The 27,193-nt window shown below is 45.5% G+C and overlaps 1 protein-coding gene across 1 annotated transcript in view; it reads left to right on the top strand.

Moving 5' to 3' along the window:
- Positions 1-1,360: 1,360 nt before the first annotated feature.
- ALDH1A3 (aldehyde dehydrogenase 1 family member A3) overlaps positions 1,361-27,193 on the top strand; it is a 36,969-nt gene continuing 11,136 nt past the window's right edge. Inside the window, exons 1-9 of the mRNA XM_040601849.1 lie at positions 1,361-1,489; positions 5,122-5,226; positions 11,083-11,223; positions 13,432-13,561; positions 14,673-14,734; positions 17,486-17,614; positions 20,034-20,147; positions 23,164-23,266; positions 24,313-24,497. Of these exons, the coding sequence (XP_040457783.1) occupies positions 1,391-1,489; positions 5,122-5,226; positions 11,083-11,223; positions 13,432-13,561; positions 14,673-14,734; positions 17,486-17,614; positions 20,034-20,147; positions 23,164-23,266; positions 24,313-24,497 (1,068 nt within the window). The 5' untranslated portion in view covers positions 1,361-1,390. The remainder of the gene's footprint in view (positions 1,490-5,121; positions 5,227-11,082; positions 11,224-13,431; positions 13,562-14,672; positions 14,735-17,485; positions 17,615-20,033; positions 20,148-23,163; positions 23,267-24,312; positions 24,498-27,193) is intronic.

The following is a 27,193-nucleotide window of genomic DNA, read 5'->3' as shown; positions in this document are numbered from 1 at the left end:
TCGGTCCTAGACTCATGTATGCACCCTGGATGTGGAAGAGTTACTGTTAGCTATACATCAGACATTTGATGTAATGCTTCTTCCTTGTCTCCTTGATCAGCCCTGGAAGGCTCTGCAGGGGCACTGAGGGAAGGACAGAGTGTAGCAGGTTGGGGCAAGGAAATCAGGGCACCAGGAACAGCAGAAAAAGGCCCTTGTCGCTGGAGGTAGATGGTGTACCATGACAAGTGAAGGGAGAGCCTTCCAGATAGTCTGCTTCTGGCACCACGCCTGGGAAGAGTAGAGGCATTCCCGTGGAGACCCATGCAAGCATCCTCTGGTGACTGACTTCTGGGTGGGTTTTGGTGGGACGGAGAGGCAGAAGGCAGCAGAGGGCACATCCTCCCACACCCACCCTGATGCCATCCCTTGGAAGAAGCTGGGGGGGCTGCTGTGTGCCCCTCAGCCCACCTGGCTGTGGCGCGGCCCCTTCCTTCACCATCCTCACCCGGGGAGAGGGCCCGACTGATGGCTGCCTCCAAGCAGAGGGGTCTGCGGGCCTGCCCCTGCCTCGGGCCTGCAGGGAGCCCTGAGGTAGCCCTGAGGTAGCCCTGAGGTGGCCAGGAGCCCTGAGGTAGCTCTGAGGTGGCCCCGAGGTGGCCAGGAGCCCTGAGGCGGCCCCGAGATGGCTAGCACAGCCCTGCTAGAAGGCCCGAGCTGGCCAGGAGCCCTGAAGCATCCCTGCGGTGGCCCCGAGGTGGCCGGCATAGCCCTGTGGGGAGCTCCCCGAGGCAGTGGGGAGCCGTGAGGCAGCCCTGAAGTGGCCAGCGTGGCCCTGCTGGGAGTCCTGAGCTGGCCAGGAGCCCTGAGGTAGCCAGGAGCCCTGAGGCAGCCCCGAGGTGGCCGGTGTGGCCCTGCTGGGAGCCCTGAGCTGGCCAGGAGCCCTGAGGCAGCCCCGAGGTGGCCGGGAGCCCTGAGGCGGCCCTGAGGTGGCCGGTGTGGCCCTGTGGGGAGCCCTCTGAGGCAGTGGGGGGCTGTGAGGCAGCCCTGAGGCAGCTGGCACAGTGCTGCCGGGAGCCCCCCGAGGCAGCTCCGAGGTGGCCAGGAGCTCCGCGGCGGCCGGCGCAGCCCTGCCGGGAGCCCCTCGAGGCGGCCGGGAGCCCCGCGGAGACCCGAGGCGGCCGGCGCGGCCCGCGGGCGCCCCCCGCCCCGGCGGCAGGCACGGAGCCTCGGCGGGGCGGCGCCGCCCGTTACCTGAGGGCCGCGGCCGCGCGAGGGGGCGGGGCGAGGGCGGGGGCGGGGCGAGGCGGGGGCCAATGGGGGCGGGCGGCGGCGGCCGGCGCGCGCCGCTCTTAAGGCGGTGCGGCGGGCTGTCAGCGGTAGAGGGCGGCGCAGGCTCGACGGCGCGGCCATGGCCGCCCTCAACGGCGCCGTGGAGAACGGGCAGCCTGACAGGAAGGTGCCGCCGCTGCCGCGGCCCCTGCGGAGCCTGGAGGTGAAGTACACCAAGGTGAGCTGGCGGGGGAAGGTGGGCAGCAGGCTTTGCCGTGGCATCGCCCATGCTTGGTAGAGTCAGGCTGGTGGTGAGGTATTTTTTTTTTCTTTGTAATATAGAATTTTCTCCCTTGCTTTATTTATTATTTTTTGTTCTTCCTGCTGCCTTAGACAGTAAGCTTATGGGGGTGTAAGTGCAGTTGAGTGATAGGAGCAAGCAGGTGACTATGGCATTTCTGTGGGAGCTGCTGTTGCTCCAATCCCTAAGGCCTAAGAAACCAACTTCTTTTTTTTTTTAAGGAGAAAAAAACCCCAACAACCCACCACACTTGTGGTGCTGCCCAGTGGTACTTCTCCCTGGCTGTGTGGCAGGCCTGGGGCCCACTGGTGGCAGGCCAGCGTGTGAGGGCCATGGCGTCACGCTGGGCTGTCCCCTCTGTGACGGCCATCTTCCCGAGAGCCCTGTGCTGCTCTTGCACGCCCACCCAGTAAACGCTTCCAGCATCACATTAGCTCTCAGCAAAATCGGATTTGGATGGGGTGAGCCTGGGCAGAGGCAAGAAGGGGTTTATCTGTGAGGAAGCTGCCTGCCTGGGTTGCGTTCAGCTGTCCTTGACCTGGTGTGAAGCTCCTGTCTCTGTGGTGGATGGGGCCCTGCTTGGCGAGGGGCAGCACTAGGGTGGGCTTGGGTCGGGTGGGTGATGGCAGCATGGAGGGGGGCCAGTGTCCTGCGGGACTGGGCCTTGTGAAAGGGCTCTGTGGTGGGCCTGGGGCCACCCTGCAGCTCCTGAAGAGGAGTGCTGTTAGCACACATCTTGGTGGCGGCTTGCTGTCCCAACAGAACTCTTCCGTGGCCTCCCCACGGGATGAGGACTCAGGCAGCAAGCTCACACAAACCCGCACCTCTCCATCGAGCTTCCCTTTCAGCAGTCCCTTCTGATCTTTTGGATTTAACTTAAGGCTCCTGAGCTCAATAGCTCGGTCGCTCAGAGGTGAGGCTGGCGCTGGTGCAGAGCTGAGCACTACTGCAGAAATCCCTGCTCCCTAACGCAGCTGTGGCTCTGTGATAGCCGAGTCGCTTTTTGTTCCACAACAGCCTGACCCCACTGTCCTGCGCAGTGGGGAAAATATTCCGGCTGGTTACGCTGCTCCGCAGCCTTGACTGCCGTAACTTGAATTATGTGGCTGGACTAAAAGAGCTGGAGGGGCTCAATGAGCATATTAATTGCTGTTACGTTTCTGTATGAAATAAAAGATAGCAGAACTTAAAGTTTTATTTCTTGTGGTGAGAAGGAGTAAACAGCAATATCTTATCCAGTGAGGCGTTGACTTGAATTATGCATCTGAAGACTGAAACAGATTAGCAATTAGTGGTAATCACTGGATGAGATTAATTTTTAACATCCCAAATTTATCTACTCTTTCTTTGTAAGATAAATTTGTCATTTAGCAGCAAATTGGATCTGCAGCTGCTGACTACAGAATGGTGTAATGCTGCACAAACAGCTCTCTCCCGCATCCAAAATGGACACGGCCGTTAGAGTTATTCTTAAACATCCAAATGTTCTGGTTTTTGTTATTTTTATTGTTGTGAACACTTTTAAATACTCCTTAGGGAACTGATCCTGCAGCCATGTATGTTTTAAAACACACAGTTTTTAGTCTCCAGAGTTTTGCTGGAGATTCTGTGCACTAAACGTATCAAGGTACTCTCTTAAAAGGGGAAACCAATGTTAATTAAAAGTGTGAGTTGGACATTTGATCTGATGCGTCCAGTGCATCTGAGAAAATAATGAGCAGCAGTCAGTTTTCATAAAACTGTGAGGGGTTTTCTAAAAGCTCTGAGTTTCACCAGATGTTTACAGCTGATGGCACACTTTGCTTAGTGGAGATTTTTATTTTCGGTTCTGCGACTCATGGGGCTGGGGGAGAGGAAAAATTCTCAACAAAGATCTTACTCATAAGAGCAGTTTAATGCTTGTCATGGATTGTGTGATGGAAGTTATCTGTCCACAACTTTGTGTCTCAAATCCTGGGCATGAAGTATGAACGGCTAATATGCTATTCTGTTCAATTTCAACTCCTGGCACCAAAGACTCAGGCTATGTGGTGTGATTCCCAGAATGATGCCAGCGTGTATGTTGCATTTAAAACAGCCTGATCCTGTCACTCTTGTGTTTTACTGCTTCTTACAGAAACGTCGCTTTCCTGTCCCAACCCTTTCACATAGAATTAAGGTTGAATGTGGAGGAAAAGCTGCATCCTTCCCCAATCCTTAGTTTGTGAGCATATACCCAATTCTATAATGTTGCAGTACCTGCCCTATCTCCCACATTTATAATGTGACTTTTCGCCAGTGAAACAAAGGAAAACTGAAGTTAAAATGTGTAAATGTTAAAATGCAACATTTGGATCATGGTGGTAGTTTAGGAGCATTAGTGTCAAATTAGTTAATATTTCTAACATTGTATCTTTCCTTGTGGCTTCACTTGGAATTGTTTTTGGCAAAATTTTATTTTTCTCTGCTTGTCTGCAACAGGTGGGTCCAAAAGTTCAGCTTCTACACCAGTCACAACTTGAATGATTTTTGCAGAAATAGTAAGGAGAAACTCATTGGGGGAGGGGGGGGGGGTTTGAAAAAAAAAAAAAAAGCTGTCCAAGGAAAGAAAACTATGACCCAAAGCAGTGGGAATTCCAAATGTAAGGGATGCAACATTAATCTCCTGGTGGTGTGTAGAGACTCATAAACAAGATTGCAAATGTGGATGACTTCCAAGTAAAAGTACTAGCTTACAGCCACTAACAGGCTACTAATAAAGATTACTTCATCTAATCTTACTTAAAGTATATTTATAAAATATAACACTGCCAAGTTAGATCACAGTGTGGATAAGATGCATGTTGAATCAATTAATTGTATATAGGTATTCATGTTCTGTTTACAGTGAGTAACAACACTCTAGTATTTAATGCATTTTCAGTTACGCAACACTGGGACTGTTTGTTCTTGCTCTGGAAATGCAATATTTTGAAACACTTAAATCTTGTCACAGATGACTCCAAGTGACGTGGGAGGCTTGATCTAGCCTGTGACAAGGCATGATGGGGTAGAACTGAGCCAGTATTTACCCTCCTCTGATGGGGGGGTGGGGGGGGGTGGGTGCGGGCGTGCGGGGGGCAAGTTGTGGAAGTAGCCGAGGACCAGATACAAACAACCAAGTAACATTGTACACTGACATCTCATTTGTAGCGTGTAACAAGGGGCTCCTTTTGCCTGAACCATACGAGTTTCTCTCGGTATCTGCTTGCTGTTCCCATGGAGATGTATTTCAAAAACTGTCTGTTTCTCATTGCCAAGTTATGGTGTTATACTGTGTGGGCCCCATCCTCTGTCTTCTCTTGCTCAAAACTAACTGGGTGCATGAAGGTTTTTTTCATCTGTTCTCTGGCTGAGGTTCTAGTTTGGATAAATGCTGTCTGTATCACAAAACAGTCTCCCTGGGAGAGAAACTGAACATGCCTGACTCTGCCATCAATGGAAATTGAAGAGCCTTGGACCTTTGAGGAGTACTTGTGGGTTTTTTGCATTGTCTACATTGCTTTTTATTCTTTCTCCTCCCTATCCCACTCTCCTTCCTCTCTCTTCAGATATTTATTAACAATGAATGGCATGAGTCTACAAGTGGAAAGAAATTCCCTACCTACAATCCTTCAACGCTGGAGAAAATTTGTGATGTTGAAGAAGGAGACAAGGTAAATATTGTTGGAAAGGCAGTGCAAAATACAGTTTCTGAGGGACTCCTTTTTGTAGGGAAGCACACAGAGGAAAAGCTGTCTTAATGACAATGTACACCTGGCCAGACTGAGCTGGAGGTCTTGGACACTGGATGTGCTGCTTAAGTATTACCCAGGGTGGGTGGGATCAATCCTGTCCAGCTCTGCAGAGTTCCTCTTCCCTGGTAGCAACTACCTGCTGAACACTATCAGAGAAATGAGATTTAGCCTCGTTCTTGTGTTATAGACTGGAAGAAAGCAGCTGGTCTGAGAAATAGCAATGATGGTGTATGCACATCCATGACAGAACCTGGGCCTTTTGTTGGGAGTGGTTTATACACAGTGGCCTGGAAGCCTGTTGGAGGCAGAAACTCACTCTTATTTTTAAACACAATCAACAAATGACCAGAGTGCTTGGGGGAATTCAAGCTCAGTCATACAAACACGGCCCACTTTCTGCTAGAGGTGTGGTGTTGCTTTTCCAACTGGTATCGTGGGTTCTGGCCTCCTGCACAAATGTGGTAACTCACAGTTAAAACCAAACCAGTATCTCTCAAGAGCTTTAGTAGGCCCTGGTGTGCTGTAAATTAGCCTGGGATGTAACTGCTTGGATTTGGTAACAGTCTGAGGTGAAAAACAATCAGATGTGAGACTTCATCCAAAACAACCCATTGCATATGGGCCAACTTGGCCTGATCTATGGGAGAGGGCTGGCCCAAGAGCCAGCTTTTTGTGGTATGTCATGGGAAGGTGATTCACAGCTTCCCTGCTGTACCAGGGCTTTGGCTGTTCATTGATGTGGGCAGTAAGTGATGAGTGGTGTGGGCATTTCTGCTTGTACTGTGGTGTCTTTTTCTGGGTATCTAAACCTGTCTAACAGTTCTGAGGCAGAGTGCTTGGTTTCCAACCAGGTAGCTGCCTTGAGCATCCTTTCCTGGCAGGATTGATACTAGGGGCAATGTGTTTTCTGGTATTATATATACTGTGTAAAGTGTAGAACCTGACTCTTCTGGAGATGGGAGCAAGCTTGCTTTGCAATGCAAGTCTCCAGCCTGCATGAAAATAATAAGGTAGCCATTCTTTTTGTATGGCACCAAAGCAGCCTCTGAGACATACGGCCATGGGGGATCTGCATGGGACAATTGCAGATTGAGGCAGAACCAAACAATGTAATATGTAACTTCTTTATACTAACTGGGCAGGACACAACTGTGTTTAATTGCAGTGGCATGTAAACAGCAGAGTTGAAGCTAACTCTGATGCAACCGTATATTACTAGGCAGAAATGATGATGTTATTGTTCCCAAGCTAAGTGTCTCCTCAAGCATTACAGAGTATTATGTGAGTATCTCAAGCCAGCTTCTTAATGGCTTGGTTAAAGAAAATTGTTATGCAGAACTAAAAGGCCGGTTCTGCAGCTTGCCTTCTTGAGACTTGTCCCTGCCTGAATTCAAGGATAACTTGCAGCTGTGGGAGATTCACTGTACACCTCTCCTTGGGGCTAGTAAGTGGAGCCCTCTGCCCGTGGATACTCAGCATAGGTGGCTGACTCCTTGGTGCATAGAATAATTGCAGGCGAGAACATAAGTTATCTCCACCTTGGGGTGCTGAAAGCTTCTTCCACCCCTCTACATCACACTTTAAATATAATAATTTTTTTTCTCTAAGTAGGTTTTTGGAAGAGACTGAGTGGTGTTAGACCTGGATCTGGATTAGTTAGAAAGCAGAGTCATGGGTGAGAAGCATCCCAAACTGGCTACTGGTGACACTTGACCATGTCCCACTGTCCTGTGGCAAACTGAGTCCCCTGAGACTTCTTTTTGCCATGATTGAACATCCCCTCCTAGGTCTGTAACTCCAGTCTGTTAGAGTTACTACTGAAAGCAGTGAGTTGTGTTTGGTGCTTTCCAGCATTGTGCCACCGTACTTGGTTGTGCTGGTCAGTACCATGCAGGGGTGGCAGTTCCTGGTACTGGCTCTGGCTTCAGCTGTGCTGTGCCAAGGTTGGCTCTCCGTTCTGTGCAGGCTGGGAGCAGGACTCCACTTCTCTAGCCCTGAACAGAAACCTGCCCCTCCCTGGCTGTGCAGAGTGTGTTTTGCTTAGGCTGCACGTGAGGGGTGGGAATTTGGCAGCTGATATCTCAGAGATTGCAATTTAGTTTAGTGCTGAAACTTGGCCAATGCTTTATGAGGTTTTGTCGTTTGTTCTTTAGTTATAGAATTGACCTTAATGGGGTAGTTGGGGGATAAAGGAAAGTCTTGTGTGGAAAAAGAAGCACCAAAAAGAAAATGGCAAATGCTTCCACAGGAGGCTTGGAGTCTTTCTGCCTCCCAAATAATGGCTTAGTGGCAAAGTGTTTGCTAGGTTGGTAACAGAGAAGGAATAACGTCATTAGACTTCTGCCCCCAGTGAATCACGCAGCCCCAGAACTTCCACCCTGTCTTCTTGTTACCGTGTGAAGGCAAAAATACTTGTGCCACTGTCATTTCTCTGGGGCTGTCAATAGCACTTGAAGACAAGCTCTTTTCTTCTAGCAGCATGTTAACAAGGGGGGAAAGGACTCGAGCGCCCAGCTCAGCTGGCTGCCACAGAGCATGGGGAGCAGGTCTACAGCTGTGACTGTTAAGCAGACTTGATGCCATGGAGCATCTGTCATGATCATTAAGCAGTTCTCTCCTGTGTGGATCTTCGAAGGGTTGTAAGAGGGTTTTGTCCACAGTCATCCTGCCCTCCTCAGATTGCAGTGGCAGGCTGAGGTAAGAGGCTGCAGGAATATTGTTCCCTACAGCAAACTTGCAATGCCCTCAATAAAGGCACTTCGGGCTTCTAAGTTGCTGTTTGTACCGTTTTCAACTTGGGCTTAGAAGTTAGAGCGACACAATGTGTAGATTGTTTGCAGGGGAGGGAGCAGGTCAGGGAACCTCTTCTAATTAAGAAACTTGGCATGCTTATGCCCTATGCCAGAAATGTGCCTTTCCAAAGACATGCATAGTGGAGTCTTTTGGAAAAAGTTAGTACCTCAATAGAAGAAAGACAATTTCCAGTGAGTGTGCTCTATCCCTGGCATGTCTCCTTACTGGCCAAACTGAATTAGTGTTGTGCACACTGAGCCTGAAACAGAGCAAGGCTTTTTTGCAGGCATTTTCTCTACTCACAGACCCAGTGAGGTGATGGTTTCCACCATGCTCAGCAGCCTGCTGTGGAGGCAGGAGAGAGGAAAAAAGGGGCAGGAAAGAAATGGAGCAGCAATGAGCAGGACTTCAGGTGGAGGAGGTAGCTTAGAACAAAGAACGGTGTGAGTTTGTTGAGGGGAAGATGATATGCAGTTGTGTAACTGGGGGTTGTATCATAATGCAAACATCCAAGGTGGGTATGACAGTTTGCAGGCATTTCCCAACGCTGTGATGCTTGACTTTGCAGTCTTAATATTCTCTTAGTGGAGTTTTTTGTATAATGCTCAGTAACTCTGTATAGATCAGAACTGAGCACCCGAATGCACAGAACTCCTCCTTGTTGTTTGTGTACCACAGTGTGTCCCTGGCACCTTGACAGTTACAAGTCTTTGTCACGCCTTGTGCCTACCTATTGCAACATGCCTGCAATGAACATGCCATTCAGACTCCCCTAATGCCTAGTCATAACAGGATGGATTAAGAATGGCATTTCAACCTTTCTGAAGAATTTCCTTGTTTTTGCTGGTCTCTCAGGCCTATTGAGGCTGTGCAGACTCACAAGATCTCACTTGGTGGTGTTACCCCTGAGGCTGTTCTGGGAAAGCCTTTTTGGTTGTGTGATAGTGACGGCAGTCTCCAGGCTGCTTTGTGTAGCCAGCACATGCGAGAATGAAGACAACTAGTATCTGCAGGGCTCAGGCGCTCCCATATTTAGATGGTGGGAAAAATCTGGGCATGCACTGAAGTCCTCTGCCCACAGAGCCAATCTCATCCTTGTTCTGTGAGTGCCAGGGCAGTGGAAAGTCCCTCAGTACCAAGGGCATGCTGTGCTGTGGCCTGTGCCACTGCAGACCCAATGCTCTGCACTTTAGTTCTTCCAGCCTAGTCACAGAAGCTAATTAACTGCTGCTAAGGGAAGACTTGTTTAAACCCGACACGCTTCCTGTGTTTCTTTGTCTGCTTTGTCACATAAAATATTGCCTTTTTTCAGCTTTAGCCTTCATTCCAGCAGGCAGGATGGGGAGTACCTAAGTGTGCGGTGGCTGGTAGCGCCTTCTGGCTTTTGTGGTGTGCCAGTTTGAATCTGGATGAACTCAACTGAAGTGAACCGTTCTGAAGGCCTGTTCTGCCTGTGGGTGATGGGCCCCAGGCAGGACATGCCTGCCTTTCTGCCATGGCTGCTTGCCACCTCTGTCTTGCCAGCACCCTTGCTTGACTGGAGCACAGATCTCCTCCGTGGTTTCCCCCATCAGTGCCCTTCTAAGAGGGTGGATTTCTTTTCCCACCAGTATAGGTCAGACTATTTTAAAGCTGTGTACTCTTCTTGTAAAGAAAAGGTGCTGAATTTAGTGTAAGGTGCCACTTCCATGGGTGATGACTTGCTGTGTTGTCCATGAACTTCTGCTGTGGGAAAGTGACATGCCTCACAATAACATTTTTCTTGTTTGACAACCACACACTTCCCCATGAGGAGAGAGTGGCCAGACCTTGTTGGATCAGTGCAGAGGTGTACTTTTTCACTGTATTAAGACAAGACTTGAGATAAGACATAAATGAGAGCAACTGGTGAAGTACTATGAGGAATGATAAAGGCCTGAAACCCTCCCTCTTCTCCAACCCCCCTGAGCCACATATTGTGGCGAGGTACAAGCTCTCCATCAGCTGAAGTGAGGCGTGGGCTGTGCCAGACATTACATACAGCAGGATTCTGTTGAAAGCTAGGGCAAAGTATGCTTTATGTATGCTTGGGGTACAGTCTTGGCCTCATGGATGTTGATGGCAGTGTTCCCATCGATTTCATTCTGTCGGGAGGTTGCCCTTGGCTTCACTTTTTTTAAAATCAATGTTTGTGGGGGGAAGGGAGGAGTCGAGGGCATACTGTAGCCAGAGCAATGCATGAAGCTTCTCTGGCGGTGTCAGTGTGGGAAGAAGGAATTTGCTGCCCACCTGAGCATTAGTAACTTGGGTGAGCAGAGTTAGATTTGGTCCAGAGCATAGTAAAACAGCTGGGAGACAAAGGGAGAGGGGCACAGTCTGTGTAGGTGAAATACCTTTGTTACAGCACTGAACGACAACCCCCTTCCAGTCTGGTAGAAATGTTCTGGCAGTGTGATCTAGGATCTAAGGGGGCTTCTTCAGCATGTTAACTGTTACTGGCATGGGTTCCAGTGGGACTGAATGGTGAGATCTGATCTGTGATTGTTCCCTTGGCTAAGACTGTGATCTCTTTCATGGGGGGCTTTCCTTCCCACACTTGTTTAGAGGAGGATGATTTGTGCAGGCAAATAGCCTGCCATGCTTAGAGAAGCTGTAATGGGAGCAGAATTGGGATCTTGTTTCTCCATCCTCCCCCTGTGTCACTTACATTCTGTATTGACAGGAATGTGATTCTAGATTATTTTATAAGCAAACCAGTTGCATAAAATTACCTTTGAAAGACCCTATTGCTACTCTGACCTCAAGATTTTTGAGCCTGGGCCAAATCAGAAATGTATTGCAGGCTTGGGTCCAAATCCAGGAGCAAAATGGAAGTGGTTTTGTCAGACAACGTGGTTTTAGCCACCATAGCATCATCTAGGAAGCACCCTGGTGGGGTTTCTGTGCCATTGTCCACCTCCTTCCCTGTAACCTAAAGTTTTCTTGTGTATGTGGCTGCTCCAGCCTGATGTGGATAATGCAGTGGAAGCAGCGAAGGCAGCATTCCAGAGGGGGTCTCCGTGGAGACAGATGGATGCCCTAAGCAGAGGAAGACTCCTTCACAAGCTGGCTGATCTTCTCGAGCGAGACAGAGTCATCTTGGCAGTAAGTACTGTGAGCAGTGATTAACTGGCGACAGCTGGCTGGTAACTTGGCTCCATCCCTCTGATTTTGCTGTATCCATACCTACCTAATGCTTTTCTTTTCTCTCCCTTTTTGAAGGGCAGAAGAGTCTATGCAGGAGTCATGGCTTGCCTTCCTCTTTCTGCAGGATGATTTTAGGGAGTCTTAGAAGGCTGTTAGTTCTTCTATGTAGTTGACTTCTCCAAAACTTCAGCTAGTTATTGAAGTGATTACTTAAACATTTTCTTAGTTTATTGCTTTGAAAATTTATCGGCCATCAATGTTCATAACTGTCCTACCTCTATCTTAAACAAAAAAACCCCACAACCAACAAACAAAACCAAACCAAGCAATGAAACAAAAACCCCCACGAACCACCACAACTGACTTGATCCTTTATTACAAAAATGCAAGGCCTGTTCAACTTCTGTGCAAATTGCTTCCCCTAAAATGGGGGTCTGGAAAGAGATTTTTTTCTCTTGCTGGATGTCATCCAAAGTTTAAAATGTATGTAAGTGGGAACTGTTTCTTTCCCTACTGAATGTACTGGCTCGGGAAAATCTCTTCATAACCAAGAAGCTGTGTTAACTTGGACTTCTACACTGATGAGCTTTTGCTGATGATTCCCCATCCTGTCCTGAAGGAGTCCTTCTGGTGCAGAAAAGGGGAGTAGGACCTGAGCTAAAATATGCTGCAGTTGGTAGAAGCCTTTAGGCTCTATGGGCCTTGTACATCTTTCCAAATTGTGCCCACAGATCCTAGCATCTCAACTTTAAAGCTGCTGTCTGTTCATACCTAAGGTCTTGGACCTGAGCACTCACCAGTTCAACACTGTACTTAGGCTCTGCTTATCTTCAGGGGAATGACATTTGGTGCTGTTTCATGTGTAAGTTCCTGAGTTAATGTCCCACTGAGGTCAGTGGGACTTAAGCATATCCCCTGTATGTTAGGAGCCTGTACTTGCATGACTGTTTTGAGCTGGATCACTTTCTCTAACACAGTGTCTCTTAACCATGTGACAGCTTCCAGTTTCAGCAAGACAAACTGAAAAAATCCAGGTCGGAAGGCAGTTCTGTCCAGCAAATAAAAGGGAAGAAATACATATTTGTGTGTGTGAATACACCCTGTTCATTTTCTGCTCGCTTTTTGGTATGACTTCAGAGGGCCCTCCTTTTTCCACAACCAGGGCACTCATTTCAAGCTTTCTGCTGTCCTTCTGATCTGGGAGGGCTTGTTTGGCATTGTTGTTTTTACTGCAGAAAGCAAGCCATAGCTGCCTTGGCTGCATGTTAAGTAATGACTTATAAAAAAATCAGTTGTTCGAGCAGACATTCAGAGTGGATAACAATCCTAGTCATTCCAAGGGGAATGTCTGTTTGAGTGCTGTTTGGACCCTAATGTCTGTGGAAGATGACAGGGTATGACTTCATATGTAAACAAAGATGTTTCAATCTACCAAGGGATAGTACTTCCTTTATAGATGTGCTGGCTATTTGCACCAATATCACATTTAATGACCTGAGTAGAGAACAAAGCATTCACTGAACTAATGTCCAGAACAGTGAGAGGGACACAGGCTGAGACTGGACTTCATTTAGAGCTGCTCAGCATCAGTGCGGCTTTAGTGAAGCAACTTCTGCTTTGCCTTCGTCTCAGCACAGATCTGAGCCCAAAGGTTACTTTACCAGAACTCTGTGAGAAATGTGTTCTCTATCATCCTGTGGATAAAAGAAGCTTTTCAGCAGTTGGTTTCAGGGCTGTGAAGTAGAAAAAATAGATTTTCAAATAAAAGGAAAGTGGGTCTGACTGATTTCAGTGACACCATCTGGAATCCAGAACATCTCTGTCAGAGGGTCAGTTACAGTGAAGTCACAACACTCACATCATTTCTGACCAGTGCCCAAGACTGCAGCCCTGTATCCCACCCACAGCCACCTTCTGGGGGCTTCCAAAAGATGTGCTTTCATTGCAGTCACTGAATAAAGCAACTTGTGCATGCCTCGGGGTTACTGGGTCTAGTCTCCCTTCTACCTTATTTGTGTTAACAAGCTCGTTCTTTAAATAAAAGGGAAGAAAACCCCATGTCTGCAGCATAAAGCAAAATAAAGTTGAGAAAGTTTCTCAAAAAGCTTTTTTTTTAAGGAAGAAAACATTCACTTGTCTGACAGCGCATGCAATTTGTTATTTCAGACTCTGGAAACAATGGATACAGGAAAACCTTTTCTGCAGGCTTATTTCATTGACCTGGAAGGTTGTATAAAAACACTCCGATATTATGCTGGATGGGCTGATAAAATTCAGGGCAGAACTATCCCAGTGGGTAAGTTCCTTCAGACCCGGTTTCACACCTGGGATGGGATCAGGCTTGAGGGAGTGGGAGGGAGGCCTGCTGGGAGGATGTATGGAAAGGTTGGCTTCTGAAAACCTACAAAAACAGCCTGTGCTGGGTTTCAAGATTTACACTAATGAGAGAACAATGTCAATGCCTGGATAGACCTCTGGAAAATAATGGATGAGCTCTTTTGTCGCTTTTTTAACAGAGAAACCTTTTTGGTTTAAAATTCAGGGTAATTCTTAAAGAAAAAGCCTGATGTTACAGGGGAGTATATTCATTAAGTATCACTGACATTAATTAAGATGGCAGAGAGTGTAAGTACGGTTTCTAGGGAGAATTGTATGAAGGCAACAGAGCATGTGCTGTCTTAGATGCCACAGGGATGTGGAAGAGGGTTGAAGTGGAATTCACCATTATCTCTCACCTCGCTGACATTCCTGCATCCCTAACATTGCCAGCTTACAGATGTTTAGAGAGATTGTGCAGTGCTTTTTCTTAACTTTTGTTACAGAGAAGGTCTGAGATGTTGACTTCTCTCAGGAGCCAAAGCACTGAGCTTAGAGGGACCCTGTCAAGTTTTCTGACACTTGAAAGAGGTTTTTCAACATGTTTCCTAGACTGCAGGGCCAGAGCAGTTGCACGGCACTGTTGTGGCAGGGACAGACAGAACACTTTAGCTCAGCTATATAAGTTCAAACATGGGTTTAGAGAGAACAAGTTAAGACAATGGATGGTCCATATGGCACAATGAACAATGTGATGTATTTTCAAAATCAGCCTGTTTTGTTCCTGCGGGTGGTCATTGAGGCGATAGGAAGGACAGGCACTGCAGACAAAAATTAGTCACCAGAGGAAGGACTCTGAAGGGCTGAACTAACAAGACTAACAAGGGCTAACACAAGACCTAGTCCCAAAGAGATCTTCATCTGCCTGGGATGCCCCAGAGGCATGAGTTAAGATGAACAGACATAGGGTTCTTTGTCTAATATGGTTTTAGTCCTGTCCCCAAACTGTTATTTTGCAGATGTCTTAACATTTTTTCTGTAGAAGCAAGGGGTTTGACTGTTTTGTCATCTTTTCTTCTTTTGTCTCGCAGATGAAAATTTTGTCTGTTTCACCAGGCATGAACCGATGGGTGTCTGTGGAGCTATAACTCCAGTAAGTAGCAGTGATGGTGCCCTGCATCTCCCTTAGAACTGGAAGAAGTACACAACCCCATCTTTTACTGCAGCCATTTGCTTCCTAGTTAAGTACAGCTGTTCTGCAGGGAACTCCCATTTCAGTTGCCTGATGTAGTTTATTGGTTTACCCCCATGCCAATTGCTCTTGGCAACACAAAGTCCTCTGCAATGGAAGGGTGGGTCTCCTAATCAGATGCTCTGTTCCTCTAATGCTGACACCAGTCACCAGAGACCAGTCAGAGCTCTCTGACTCTTGTACTGCTGGGGCAACCATCTTGTCATTATGTGTGCTAGCTTTTTGCTGCCTAGTGCTGATGCATAGTTTTGGGTTTTAAATCATATCCGTTATTAATAACGCCTGACTGGTCTCTGAGCTTTCTGTGATTAAATCTCACTGAATAGAGTTTTCTTTTCCTTGAGGTCTCATTCTCTGCTGAGGGGACAGTGTGGCTAGTTTGTGGAATACCTCCAGTTTCAGTGCGTGTTGCTTGCTCTGTTTAAACAGACAGCTAGGAGGACTTTACAGCTACATGAGAGACATAGTTGGTTCCTGTCTGGTTGTAAAATGCTTTGAATGTGGTATCCTACAGGTCATGAGGCAAGTGGTGTTGTGCCAAAGTTTTCTGTTGGGATACTCGGATCAATAAGAATCCATGGGATATTTTGGCTTTTGGGATAAGGTAATAGGAGAGACTGTTAGGTGTTTGTGGGGTGTTGGATTTGCTGGATCCTGGGAATACCAGGTCTGGACCACTTCTAAAAGGTATCTGGGGAAATTTTGCATTTTCCTTCAGCAAGACTGAGTTTATATCCCCAGTGATAAGATGGTACAGTCTATCCAGTGATGTCAGGTTGAGGCAAAGTGGGAGATGGTCAGTACTAGTTATCGAATGTTTGGCTTGATGACTTCTGCACAGCTTTTCTGGCTGACCAAACAATGTGACTGCTTCTGAGCAACTAGAATTTATGGTTTGAGATCAAAACATCAGGTTCCTCACACTGATCGCCAATTAAAAGTTATCTCCCTGTCACACTTAGCCACCTTTGGCACTCAGCAGTGCTTTAGAAGCTATCCCTTTAAAAGCCTACACGTAGGATGCTTTGGAAGGCCACTATAAGGGGACATAGTGGGACTTTTGACATATCAGGTTGACTCTGTATCAGTGATAAATACAATAGAACAGAACCAGATTTGATTCAAGTTCAACACTGCGTAAAAAGGATGATTTGGGTCAACAAAACCACATCTGGTTTCAGTTTACTTAGAACAAACCCCCTTCAATTTTTTCCCCAGTTTGATCTCTTAACACCAACAGTCTGTGGATTTGTATATTCCTACTTGATTTAAAGAGATTCTGTCACTATCCTGCATATGTCTCCCTAGACCAATTAACAGTCTCCCTCTTTCCTGTGGCTTCACTATATTTAAACCAATGTTCTGAGCAAGGGAAGTGCTTAGAAAGTGCAGCATATGACTGAACTTTATCCCAAGGTGATGTCATGAGGCAGCCCTGGAGTCATTTACCATTACTTTCACCAGCCATTCTGCCATGGAAAGCTCCTAATGGAGTTATGTCATACTCTGAAAGTGTAGAAGAGTAGCGTAGGTGTGGATGACTCAAGCTGCAAAGTCAAGCCTTCAAGAAGGCTTAGGAGTAGAAGACAAATGAGCAAATCATGAGATGCGGCCATTGGAGAAGATCACTCAAACGAAACAGGTCTGGGAAGGAGGGAGAGGCAAGCTGAAGAATAGCACGTTAGACTATATTCTGCTTTGTCTCAGGGCTGCTGGGTTTGAACAGAATTCATCTCTTAAAAGTTACACTGCAAATCTATTTGTAAGTGTGAATTTGTAGATTCCTAACATATTTGGCTTCTTTGTCGATAGCTGAAGGCCCTTGGCTTGAGTCTTGACGAGAAGTCCCCTCACTGTTGGCCTGCTTCCATCATCCCTAAAGCAGCATTAATTATTTTTAATGAAGAAATCCTTTCTGCTGCCAAATGACCTTTCTGAGATTCAGTGTGAGCTAGATTTTCCACTTCTTGCTTAGTCTCCAAGATCTACAAATACACATGACCATGAAAGAGATTAGCACAGAGGAAACTGATGTGGACTGGTTCCTAATTCCAAATAAGAAAACTAATTGGAAAAGAGGAATATACAGTTTGAAGGGAGTCTAAGACCTCTCCTGGATTTCTATGACTGAACAACACACTGAAGTTTCCTAGTTATAAACCTGGAATTTAATTATATTATGTAAAATTATATTATGTAACTCCGAACTACTCAGCCAATACTTAACACAGAAAAATGATTATTTTTTTTTTCCAATGAGCAGTTGCACCTCATAATTCCTCCACATAAGGACACTGTACAAAAGTGAGCACTGGGACACTGCTTCCAATGCTATTTCTGTGAACAGCCAAAATCCGATACAAAGTGTGATCAGACTCCTGTAAAGAATGAGGTCACATCATGCAGAGGTTTGTCCAACTTACAGGATTAGCTTGAGGATTGCCAGCAGTATTTGGGATCTCAGGGGGAAATCAAGGAATTTATACTCCATAGGCCAAGCAAACACAGTATTGTAAGCAGATGCTTCTCTTTGTGGCTGTTCTCCCAGTTGCTTCTTTCTCCCTGGGCTGTGTGAAGGTGGGGGAAATGCTGCATGGAAATGCATTGGTGACTGTGCTGGGCTGATCTGACACCAGCCTTGTTTTCTTGCAGTGGAACTTCCCGTTACTAATGCTGGTTTGGAAGATGGCACCAGCACTGTGTTGTGGAAACACTTTGGTTATTAAGCCAGCTGAACAGACTCCTCTCACATCGCTGTACATTGGCTCGCTGATCAAGGAGGTAAGGCAATCTGAACATGCTGTCTAGATACTATTCTTCTAAGGTCATAAGCAAGACTGTATTTTGACTTGGCTGTGTAGGTTTTTAGGTTTAAAAGACATTAAAGCCTCAGAGAGGAAAGAGAGAACAACCTCTGTCTTCAGTCTTTTCTTAAAAAGGCCTTCGTGACTGTCAGAAGTTGGATGGTAGGTAGCAAAGATCACAAAACCTGTACGTTTTTTTTCCTTTCTTAGGAAGCTGCACAGAGGAAAAATGGTGCTTTTATTCCTCTGCCTTGTCTTCCCCTCTCCCAAATGAGGGAAAGACTACCGCTCAGTTTTATTAGACAGTGGGACAAAACCAGGGTGTGATTAGACATGAGCGTTGTGTTTGTACCGTTTTAAAGTGGCATGATAATTCAACCAAGACAGAGTGCAATGGAGAACATTCTTCCTAATTTCTGTAGTTCACAGAATAATTTAGCTACGCCTGGCCTGTAAAGCCAACTTGATAATGAAATAAAGGGAAGATCATAGGCTGTGATTTCAAAATGTTGGTTTAGGTCTTGTCAGGTACAATCTCAGGTGCCCTCGGATCTATTAATCATACAGAGCTGGCAGGAGGTGTACAGTACCTTCCAGCACTGGTCAGCACATCAGCTTCCTGTAGCTACGTGTGTAACAGATTGTGAGGAAAACTAAAAGGATTGTAGATACACTTTTGCCTCTCAGATGGAAAAGTCTGTTTGTAGGCTCAGTCAAATGATAATGATGATTTTGTATTTTCTTGGTTTAGCCTGGGAGAAAATAGAAGGATATGTTAATAATTGACACTTAGGACTCCTCCATCAGGAAAGGCAGTGCGAAAATACTACCAGTTAAGTATCTCCTACAGTTAATTGACTTAATAAGATTACAGAAGAAGAGTGAGCATAGGGTGCAGTAGTCATGACTTCTAGTTAGACCTGCCACACCACCGCTTTTTTCACTCTGATGTACGGCTCCTCAAACACGAACATAGCATTGCCCCCAAAAGAACTATTCAGTTGTGGTGAAATTAAATTTTTTTGACCTGAAAGTCTAAGCTACCTGTTTCTCACAATTGAACTTCAAGGCAGAAGTGTAATTAGAGCACAATAATTTTATTTGAAGATTCTCCTTTGTCCACCCAAAATTATCTAAATTCTTAGCAGTTTTTCAGAAGAAAAAGTTAAACGTTTTTTCCCCATCTTTAGAAGGATGCAGGAGATGTTACCACACAACAAAGCTATGTGTCAGGTTCAATGAAATAATATTGGGCCAACCAAAATATTTGGGCTTTCTTTTTTGCTGAAAAACAGAAAAAACTTTTTGGCTCAGGATGACCTGAACCAATTTTTTGTTTCCTTGTGGCTTTGCTGCTGGCTCCAAACACCATTACTTGCACAGTTTGACACGCGATATTTTCTTGAAAACTTTTTAGCCAAGATGCAAAGTCTATTAAACTCACATTTATCATTGTCACATCCATAGAAGAAATCAGACTGCCTTTTCAATTTATGAAAAGAAAAAATAGGAAAAAAAAATCTTAGGAAGATAATTTTTTGCAAGATACTATATGAGCAATTGCTTCCATTTTTTTCTGTATTAGGAAGGAGCAACTGCATTTATTGAGATTTTATATTTAAAAGCCACAAGAAATGAAGCGACGGTTTAATATTCTGCAATTCTATTGTTAGAAATTGTGGGGAAAATAACCTTGTGCAATCAGTAGTAGGAGAAGGCTAACCTGAAAGAGCATAATCCTTGAAACTCTTGTTTCAGGAAGTAAAAACAGACCAGTAAGTCCCACAGTTCTCCTCACACTAGAATTTCACCTAAAGTTTTGCCATTTGTCTCTCTTGGCAAAATTACTAGTTGGCTAATCTAGGTTGTAAATGTGGTGGAAACTGGCATAAGTCTGTTACCATCTGCTCTTGTATTCCTGTTTTATTAGCCTCATCATCTAGTGAGGTTTTACTGACTTCTTAATCCCTCTGGCCCCTGAAGAACCACAAATGTCAACCTTTGTTCAAAACAAACTTTCATTCAGTTACCCCTTGGCTCCAGCTGCACAGCAGTAGCTGGGGGCCAAGTTTGGCCAAAAGACTCACTCTCTTTTGACTTGAAACTGGGACTTCTCCAAGAATTCTTACTGAAACTTGGCATTTCTTAAGCATGGCTGTTAGTTTCACCCACATCTGCTCCAGCTGGTAGCACACAGCCATGTTACTGGAAAGTCTGGAAAACAGTGATGTATCTGGTATGGGCTTCTTGTCTGCAATGTACAATTCTTAATTGCAAGGAATATAGTGCAACTACTTCAAGCTTCCTGAGAACTGAATTGCAGTCTCCAGAGTGCAGATCCGCGCCAGAGTGTTCAAACTCTCTCTCTACAGAGCTGTATTTAACCTCTGTTTTAGGTGGGTTTCCCTCCAGGTGTGGTGAACATTGTGCCAGGCTACGGCCCCACAGCTGGAGCTGCTATTTCTACCCATCACAGCATTGATAAAATTGCTTTTACTGGATCAACGAAGGTAGGTGATGGATTTCTCATAAAACACCTGCTGTTCCTTTTTTGCATTCTTTTCTAAAACTGTCATCCACATAAGACTGGACCAATGAAATGTTGTTGATTTCTGTATACTGAACACCATTTTCCAACATATTCCATGCAAAAAGATTTCTCAGAAGCATTTGGGACTTGTCTAATTCAGGTTCTTATGTTTGTGACAATCCCACATCTCTTTAAACTGGGTTTTGCCAAACCACCACATTTCTGTAAGAACTGTAAGTAGTAGATGCTCTGATATAAGGTAAGACAGTCTACATGGGAGGCTGGCAGTGACTTAACATCATGTCATTGACCTGTTGGAGCTTCTGGGCAAGTTTGCCTGCCAGTCCTGCCCTGCAAGCGTGTGCGGCTGGAAAACATGTCAGTCAGAGCCCTGAACAATTCTTCCTCGGCTTTAGTTACCTCTGAGGAACTAGGACTTAAATAATAACATGGCCCTGTGCCTGAGACTTCCTCTGCTGACGTGGATGGGATTAACATTTGAGCTTCATTTGAGACCTGCACAGTAAAGCACCTTCTGTTCAGTTTTTACCTGTAAATAGCTACAGCTGCCTTCCTTACGAGAGCGGTGGAAGTGAGTGCACTCTCAGACACCTACAGCCATCTTCTGTACCTACGTGGGGGAAGGGAGCACATGGCTTGGCCTAGTCCATGGAATGGAGCACAGTTGTGACATGCAAACAAATTTGTCTCCAGTAATCACTGTGGAAAATTATGAGACAAAAGCTTGCTTAGAAATAGGAACATTTTTTCCACTCGCTGCTCTGTACACACACATATATATTCTTGCCATATACACACACCCCCTGAAGACAGGCAATGTCCAAAGAATGGAAATGCTGACACCAATGGGTGCAGTTGAGGCAAATATAGTCTCTTCTCTTTTATTTCTTTGATTAACATTGTTCTTGTTGAGCATTTGCCAAATTAATGAATTCTTATGTCTATCCTCATAATTGCAGAGTGTAATCTAAATGTATAATGATGACAAATTACCTTGAATAGTATTCTTGGTCGGTAAAGGCAACTCTTAACCAACCAGTCAAAAGGTGCTGCATTTAACAACAGTACCATCTAGTGGCTTCGTATACATGCTCACTGCTTTGCTTATCCCATAGGAGGAGGTGTGTTAAGCCTCTGTTTCTATATAGGGATCATGGGAACAAACACCAATGCAATACAGTAAAAGTTCACAATGAGCTTTTACTCTCTTGATAGTTGGAGTTTACCCAGTTACATGCTTCTCTCCAAATCCTAGATCATAAACTTTTAGTCCAGATGAGACGCTGGCTGTGTGAAAAACAATAGAGCTTATAGACTCATCCAGCCCACATGGATCTGTTTGGGTTTTTAATGAAAAAGGAGTATCCAGTGGATTAGGGGCAGAAGGAAAATCTCAGCTGCTGGAGCCTGTAGGCAAAAAACTCCTATAGAGCTGTGCTTGTCTTCCTAATCCATGGGTGTGCAGGAAACACCAAGGGAGACAGATTCTTTGCTAATGCATGTGTAATTTAGAAGTGTTTTCTTCCCCCTCCACCCATCTGTGAGTTCAGCTGCATCTCTGCAGTATTTGCAGCATAATGCTACTGTTTCTGAGCCAGGAAGTGAAGCTAATTCGAAATATATTTTGACTGACTTTTTAAGCCCCAGCTTGGGCTCAGTGCCAGCCTGGAAATACTGATCTTAAACTCCACGAGTATTTTCCCATCTAGATTTCTTCCTTTCCCTTAGTTTATTCACTTACTCCTCTTTGGCCAGCTAGCTTGTAGTAATGCCTCCTGCGAAGCTATGAGTATCTGCAGCATGATGCATCGCTTATTTCTGCTGTCTCTAGGACTAGGCTGCTGAGTGACTAGAGATGATCTGTACTTCTAGGTTCGGGAGTCTTGCTTAAGTTACAAAGGCAAACTGTGAGAAGTGCAGACCTGTAACTGCCAGCCAGCTGCCCCATGCTTTCCTTGCTCACAGCTCAACTCCAGGGCAACAGTACTTTTAGGCAGAAATAAAGTTAAAATTGCCATGCACAAAGGTAAAATAAAAGAAAAACAGTTACAAAATAAGGAAATTCAAATATAAGACCACAGTTAAAAAGTATTTTTAATTCATACTGTTTCTAACAAAATTAGATTACTAAATGATTTGGATGTTTGGTTTATGCTCTTCTTGTGAGGAATTTCATTTTTTAAAATGGAAAGAGAAATTGCTGTTTTGGTGTTACCAGTATAAAAAAGAAATAGCACATTCAGTCAGAATCTGGGGAAAACGTTTGATATGAAACAATTTTCGGGGGTGGGGGGGTGGGATTTGACATTATTTTGATTAAATTCTGGAAGCAAAGTAAATCCTTCCCTTCAGGAGAGGGTGGCCAGATAAATTCCACCAAATGGTCAGAGCAGGTTCCTGGGCAGAAAGTGTCACAGCAGAGCTAGCCAGAGTTTGTCTGTTGATATCCTCAGGTAATGCCTTGGAAGAAACATGTCTCAACTGTTCTTGTGTGTGGAGCAGCTCAGCCTAAACTGTCAGAAAGAAGTAGTTTTCTCTTAAATGTCAAAATCTCTATATCGCTTTCTGGTATGGGAGTAGTAACAGAACTCAACTCTAAGAAGTTGAATTCCCAATTTTTAAAAGCAAAACTCACAAACCTCAGAGCCCCATAGTGAGCAATGTTGGCAATCTAGCTTACACTGCGTGGGAAATGCCTTGTTCTGCAGCTCTGGGTAGCAGATAACTTCAGGGTATGGTTCCTTTAGCTCTCCCATATAGGCTGCCCTTTCAGATCTGCCTAAACCAAACATTAATTCTGGGGCTGGTTTTGACCCAACAGATCACAGCAGTAGGAAACTCAAATCATTTCAGTGTTACTGCTTGCTTCAGCCACCCACCAGGCTCTTCTACCCTTGTTAGCATCACACTTGACACACCGAGTTAAGACTTTCAGGGGAAACAGCTCATGTCCTCTTTGTGTCTCAATGCTACAGGTTGGAAAACTGATCAAGGAAGCTGCTTCTAAAAGCAACCTCAAAAGGGTGACGTTAGAGCTTGGAGGGAAAAACCCCTGCATTGTGTGTGCAGATGCGGACTGTAAGTATTGGCTTCTGTGTTTATTTGCTGTAAGAGACTTTGAGCATGGTGCTTTTTGTGTGTCTCTGCTGTCCTTTGGCAGCTAGCAGGGCTGGTGTTTGCCACTGTATCCACCCCAAAGGCTGAAGGAAACCTCTGTCCCAGAGCAGGATACAGTTCTGCTTTGCTGGAGCCTCTTGCCCAGCACAGGGACCATTCCCATGGCAAATGAACAGATCATTATACTGTTGCCTTCCCTGGGGATGGCTGCAGTTGCAGATCAATCTTGCATTCATGCATTTCTGTTTTTGTGGTTCTTTCTTTTTGGTTGGCAGTACTGCAGAGCCTAAGCCAGCCGCTGGAGAAAAGCAGTTTTCTAAAACGCAGCCCCTCTGCAGGCATTCCTGTGACAGCAGAGTTTTGTAGGACCTGATCTAATCCAGCCTTCACCTCCCTCCTGGGGGTCTGCAGGACTCATTTTGCATGTTCTGTCGTGACTTTGTTGCATTAGTGAGTAGTCCTAGGAGATACGTGTGACTTGTGACCACTAAAGTGGTTGGAAAAAACTTACTTGGCTTGGGGAAAATACTTTCCACTCTCCTGCAGAGCAGAGGTTGAAAGCCAAAGGTATTTGTGCCATCTGCTAATAGCAAGCATTGCAAGGACCTGGTCTGAGCTGGCTGTACAACAGAAGGGCACCCTGCTTTCCAAACAACGGCTACTGAAACTCGTCTTCAGGAGCCAATACACAGTATCTAGGACTCCACATCTGAATTCCCACAGCAAGAAAAACTGGTTACTGCCCTCAGTGTGTCCTTGTGGAAGAAAGTATCAGGAGCTATGGCAAACTAGACCTTGAGACAAAAGGCAGGAAGGGGGGATGGAAAGAATAAGAGATCTGGTTTGGGGGCAGTATGAGGCCTTGTGAGTGCCTTCAATGGGTGTGGACCATTGTCAGCATTTTTTATGGGGGCTTTTAAAAGAGAAGGAAAAAAACAAGTCTGGAAACAGTGGAAGGCTGAAACTGTGCATGTGGTAACACTTTCCCCTCCTGGGCTGTGTTGCAGTGGACTTGGCAGTGGAATGTGCCCATCAAGGCGTGTTCTTCAATCAAGGGCAGTGCTGCACGGCTGCCTCCCGAGTGTTTGTGGAGGAGCAGATATATCCGGAGTTTGTCAAGCGCAGTGTGGAGTATGCCAAGAAGCGACTTGTTGGAGACCCCTTTGATGCCAGTACTGAACAAGGGCCCCAGGTAACTGTATGTCTGAGAACAGTTGTTTGGTTTTTGGTTGTGTTTTTGTTTAATTTTCCTTGTGTAAATATTATCCTTACAAATATGGTCCCAGAAGAACTGCTGAGGGGTGAGTAATGTACCATGGCTCTATTTTTCTATTTTAAATATCAATTAATCACAACCGTTGAAATGTTATGTTGTAATTTTTTTAAACACAAATGTATTTAATTGACTTCTTATCCAGCTTTATGGAAGGGGCTGTCTCTCTGGTACAGTAATACGAAGCATGTTGCATTGAGCTATAGCAATGCACAGAAGAGTAGCACAGCTGTGGAAATGGCCGTTCAGCTACTTGGCTGTGTTGGTGATGACAGTTAGAGCACAGGGACTCACGAGTCCCCACTTTCCCTCTCTTCCTCTGCTCCCTTTCTGATTCTTTGGAGAAGTTTCAGCTGAATTAGGAGGAAGAACTATGCCAAGCTGCTGTCATGACCAGCCTCATCAATGCTTCCAGAGCCTTCCTCTTATTTTTAACTTCCAAAGTAATCTGAGCTGTGGTGGAGAGCTCTAGAGAGGGATGGTCCTGGGGTCAGATCTTCTAACAGGACCACTGTTGGCCACCAAAAATAAAGGGGGAATCCCGGAAATCTACACCCTAGGCCTCCTATTCTCAGTACTGCACTGTGAGTTTTTCTTCCTTGATACCATATAGGATCCCTCAGAGAAGGGATGGCTATGAGGATGTCTGCCTCCCCTTATCTGGATCTAGGCCCATTTGCGCATGATTCATGCATGGCAAAGCCTCATTGCATGTCCTCATGCACAGGGAATAAGGTGATGTACATCCCCTGTTCATGCTAGGGCAACATCTGTCGCTGTAACTTGCCTAGAAAGAGATTTCAAACTGCTTAGCAGTTTTAGGAAAATAATCCCATGCTGGAACTTGCTTCAGCAGAGATGAGCTGACCCTCAAACTCTTTTAAGTTCTGCTCTTACCTTCTGTTAAGGGCTGTCAGCATTTCAGGTTTGTCTGTTCATTGTTTTGTTTCTTTTTTTTTTTTTTTTTTTTTTTTTAATATTACATCATCCTAAACCTTATCCAGCAGTAGCAGTAAGTGAGCTGCATTTATAGTTTGTCCCATCAAGACAACGTTCACCTGACTGCTGTGACAGACACTGTTGATTCTATGAGAACAGCCTCGGAAATCACAGGGAGTAGCTGTGAGGTTTCAAAGGGTGAAACACTGCAGTGAGCAGAACATATAGAACTGGGCTGCTTATTTCAGTTCATCCCAGTTCTTGCCAGGCTGTCAGAGCACTTCCCAGTGAGCACTATGGCAGAGCACCATCCCCTGGTATCACTGCTGGGGCTTAAGGGAGACTGTGCATACAGAGCTATAATTAAGGGTAACTAAGTTGAAATAGCAGCATCTAGTCAGATTTTAAGTGTGGCCCATCTGTCCTCTTTCCCTGTTCTGGCTTACCTGTTACACTTGTAGCTAGGAGAGATAGCACACCCCCCACACCCGCCTGAACTTCTGTGCATGCAGCTGTCAAGCCCAAGATGGGAAGGTGTTGCTGGAGTGGGAGGGAACCGTTAATCTCAAAACTTCATGTGGCTGCCAGTGCAAAGGAACAACCACTTCCTATGCAGCTATGGTTGCTCGCTGTCTGGACCCTGTGCTATACAATGGAACACACAAATTCAAGCAGAAGAGAGAAAGGATGCAGTGCCACAGGGGCTTAAAATACCTCCAAAAGTAGCAAAGATTCACACCTGCCCACAAGTTACTGTTCAAATGTGACGTTTCCAGATAAGATTTTTCCTCTGTTCCTGAAAGTAACCTGTTCTGCTGTGAGAATTTTTTAATCTCAAACTGATGGATAAGGGAGAATCACCAGGAAAAATAATGTCTTCCTCTTCTCCTTCATCTCTCTCTGTCAGGCCTCAGTGGCTTCAGATCCAGGCCGTTACTTTCCTCCTTCTGTGTGAGTCAGGGTGAACATACACAGCAGCATTACAAAAATGGCCACATACCTCTAGGTAGATCCCACTCTGGAACGATCACTGGCTTAGAAGCCAACAGTGGGAAGGAGTTTGAGCCAGCCTTTAGGCTGACAGTAGTTGTATCTCATGATCTTCCTGGTCCTACATCAGCTCCAAGTGCTTGTAGCCAGACAATAGGACCTGCAACCTATAAAGAGTTCAGAAAATGTAAAACAGGAGAGCTTCTGCAGTCCAGACTTAGAGCTAGTGCTCGGTGAAACCAAGCCGCACCATGGCTGACCATAGTGCTCTAAGTAGCTGCTGAGACAACCTGGTGCAGAACAGCATGGGGTGACAGATAATGCTGTTCCCCAAGAACTTAAAGTTGCCATAAGCTAGTCCTGCAAAAGTGGTCCTGTGTGCAGCTGTTTCTTCCTAAATCAATGTGCTTATGAATTAGATTGGGGAACTGGATAATTCAGGTCTAATCCAGCCTTTTTGGAAGCGAGAAAGAAAGGTTCTACTCAGGTCAGTTCCCTGATGTGGATTACTGTGCACTGGCATGGATGCTCGTGGCATGGGTGTGAGGAAAAGACCGTGTCAGTTGCAGTATTGGGTTATGCTGATATAAGCTGCACTGTTCTGATCAAAATTAGGTCACATTTGAACAGTATTAAACTTAAACAGAAATGAGGCATGCTTCTAATGAGACTTCTCCAAAACTCAC

Source organism: Falco naumanni, chromosome 7, assembly GCF_017639655.2.
Source record: "Falco naumanni isolate bFalNau1 chromosome 7, bFalNau1.pat, whole genome shotgun sequence".
In the NCBI taxonomy this organism is placed as follows: Eukaryota; Metazoa; Chordata; class Aves; order Falconiformes; family Falconidae; genus Falco; species Falco naumanni.
This window is presented reverse-complemented; position numbering and strand designations above follow the sequence as displayed.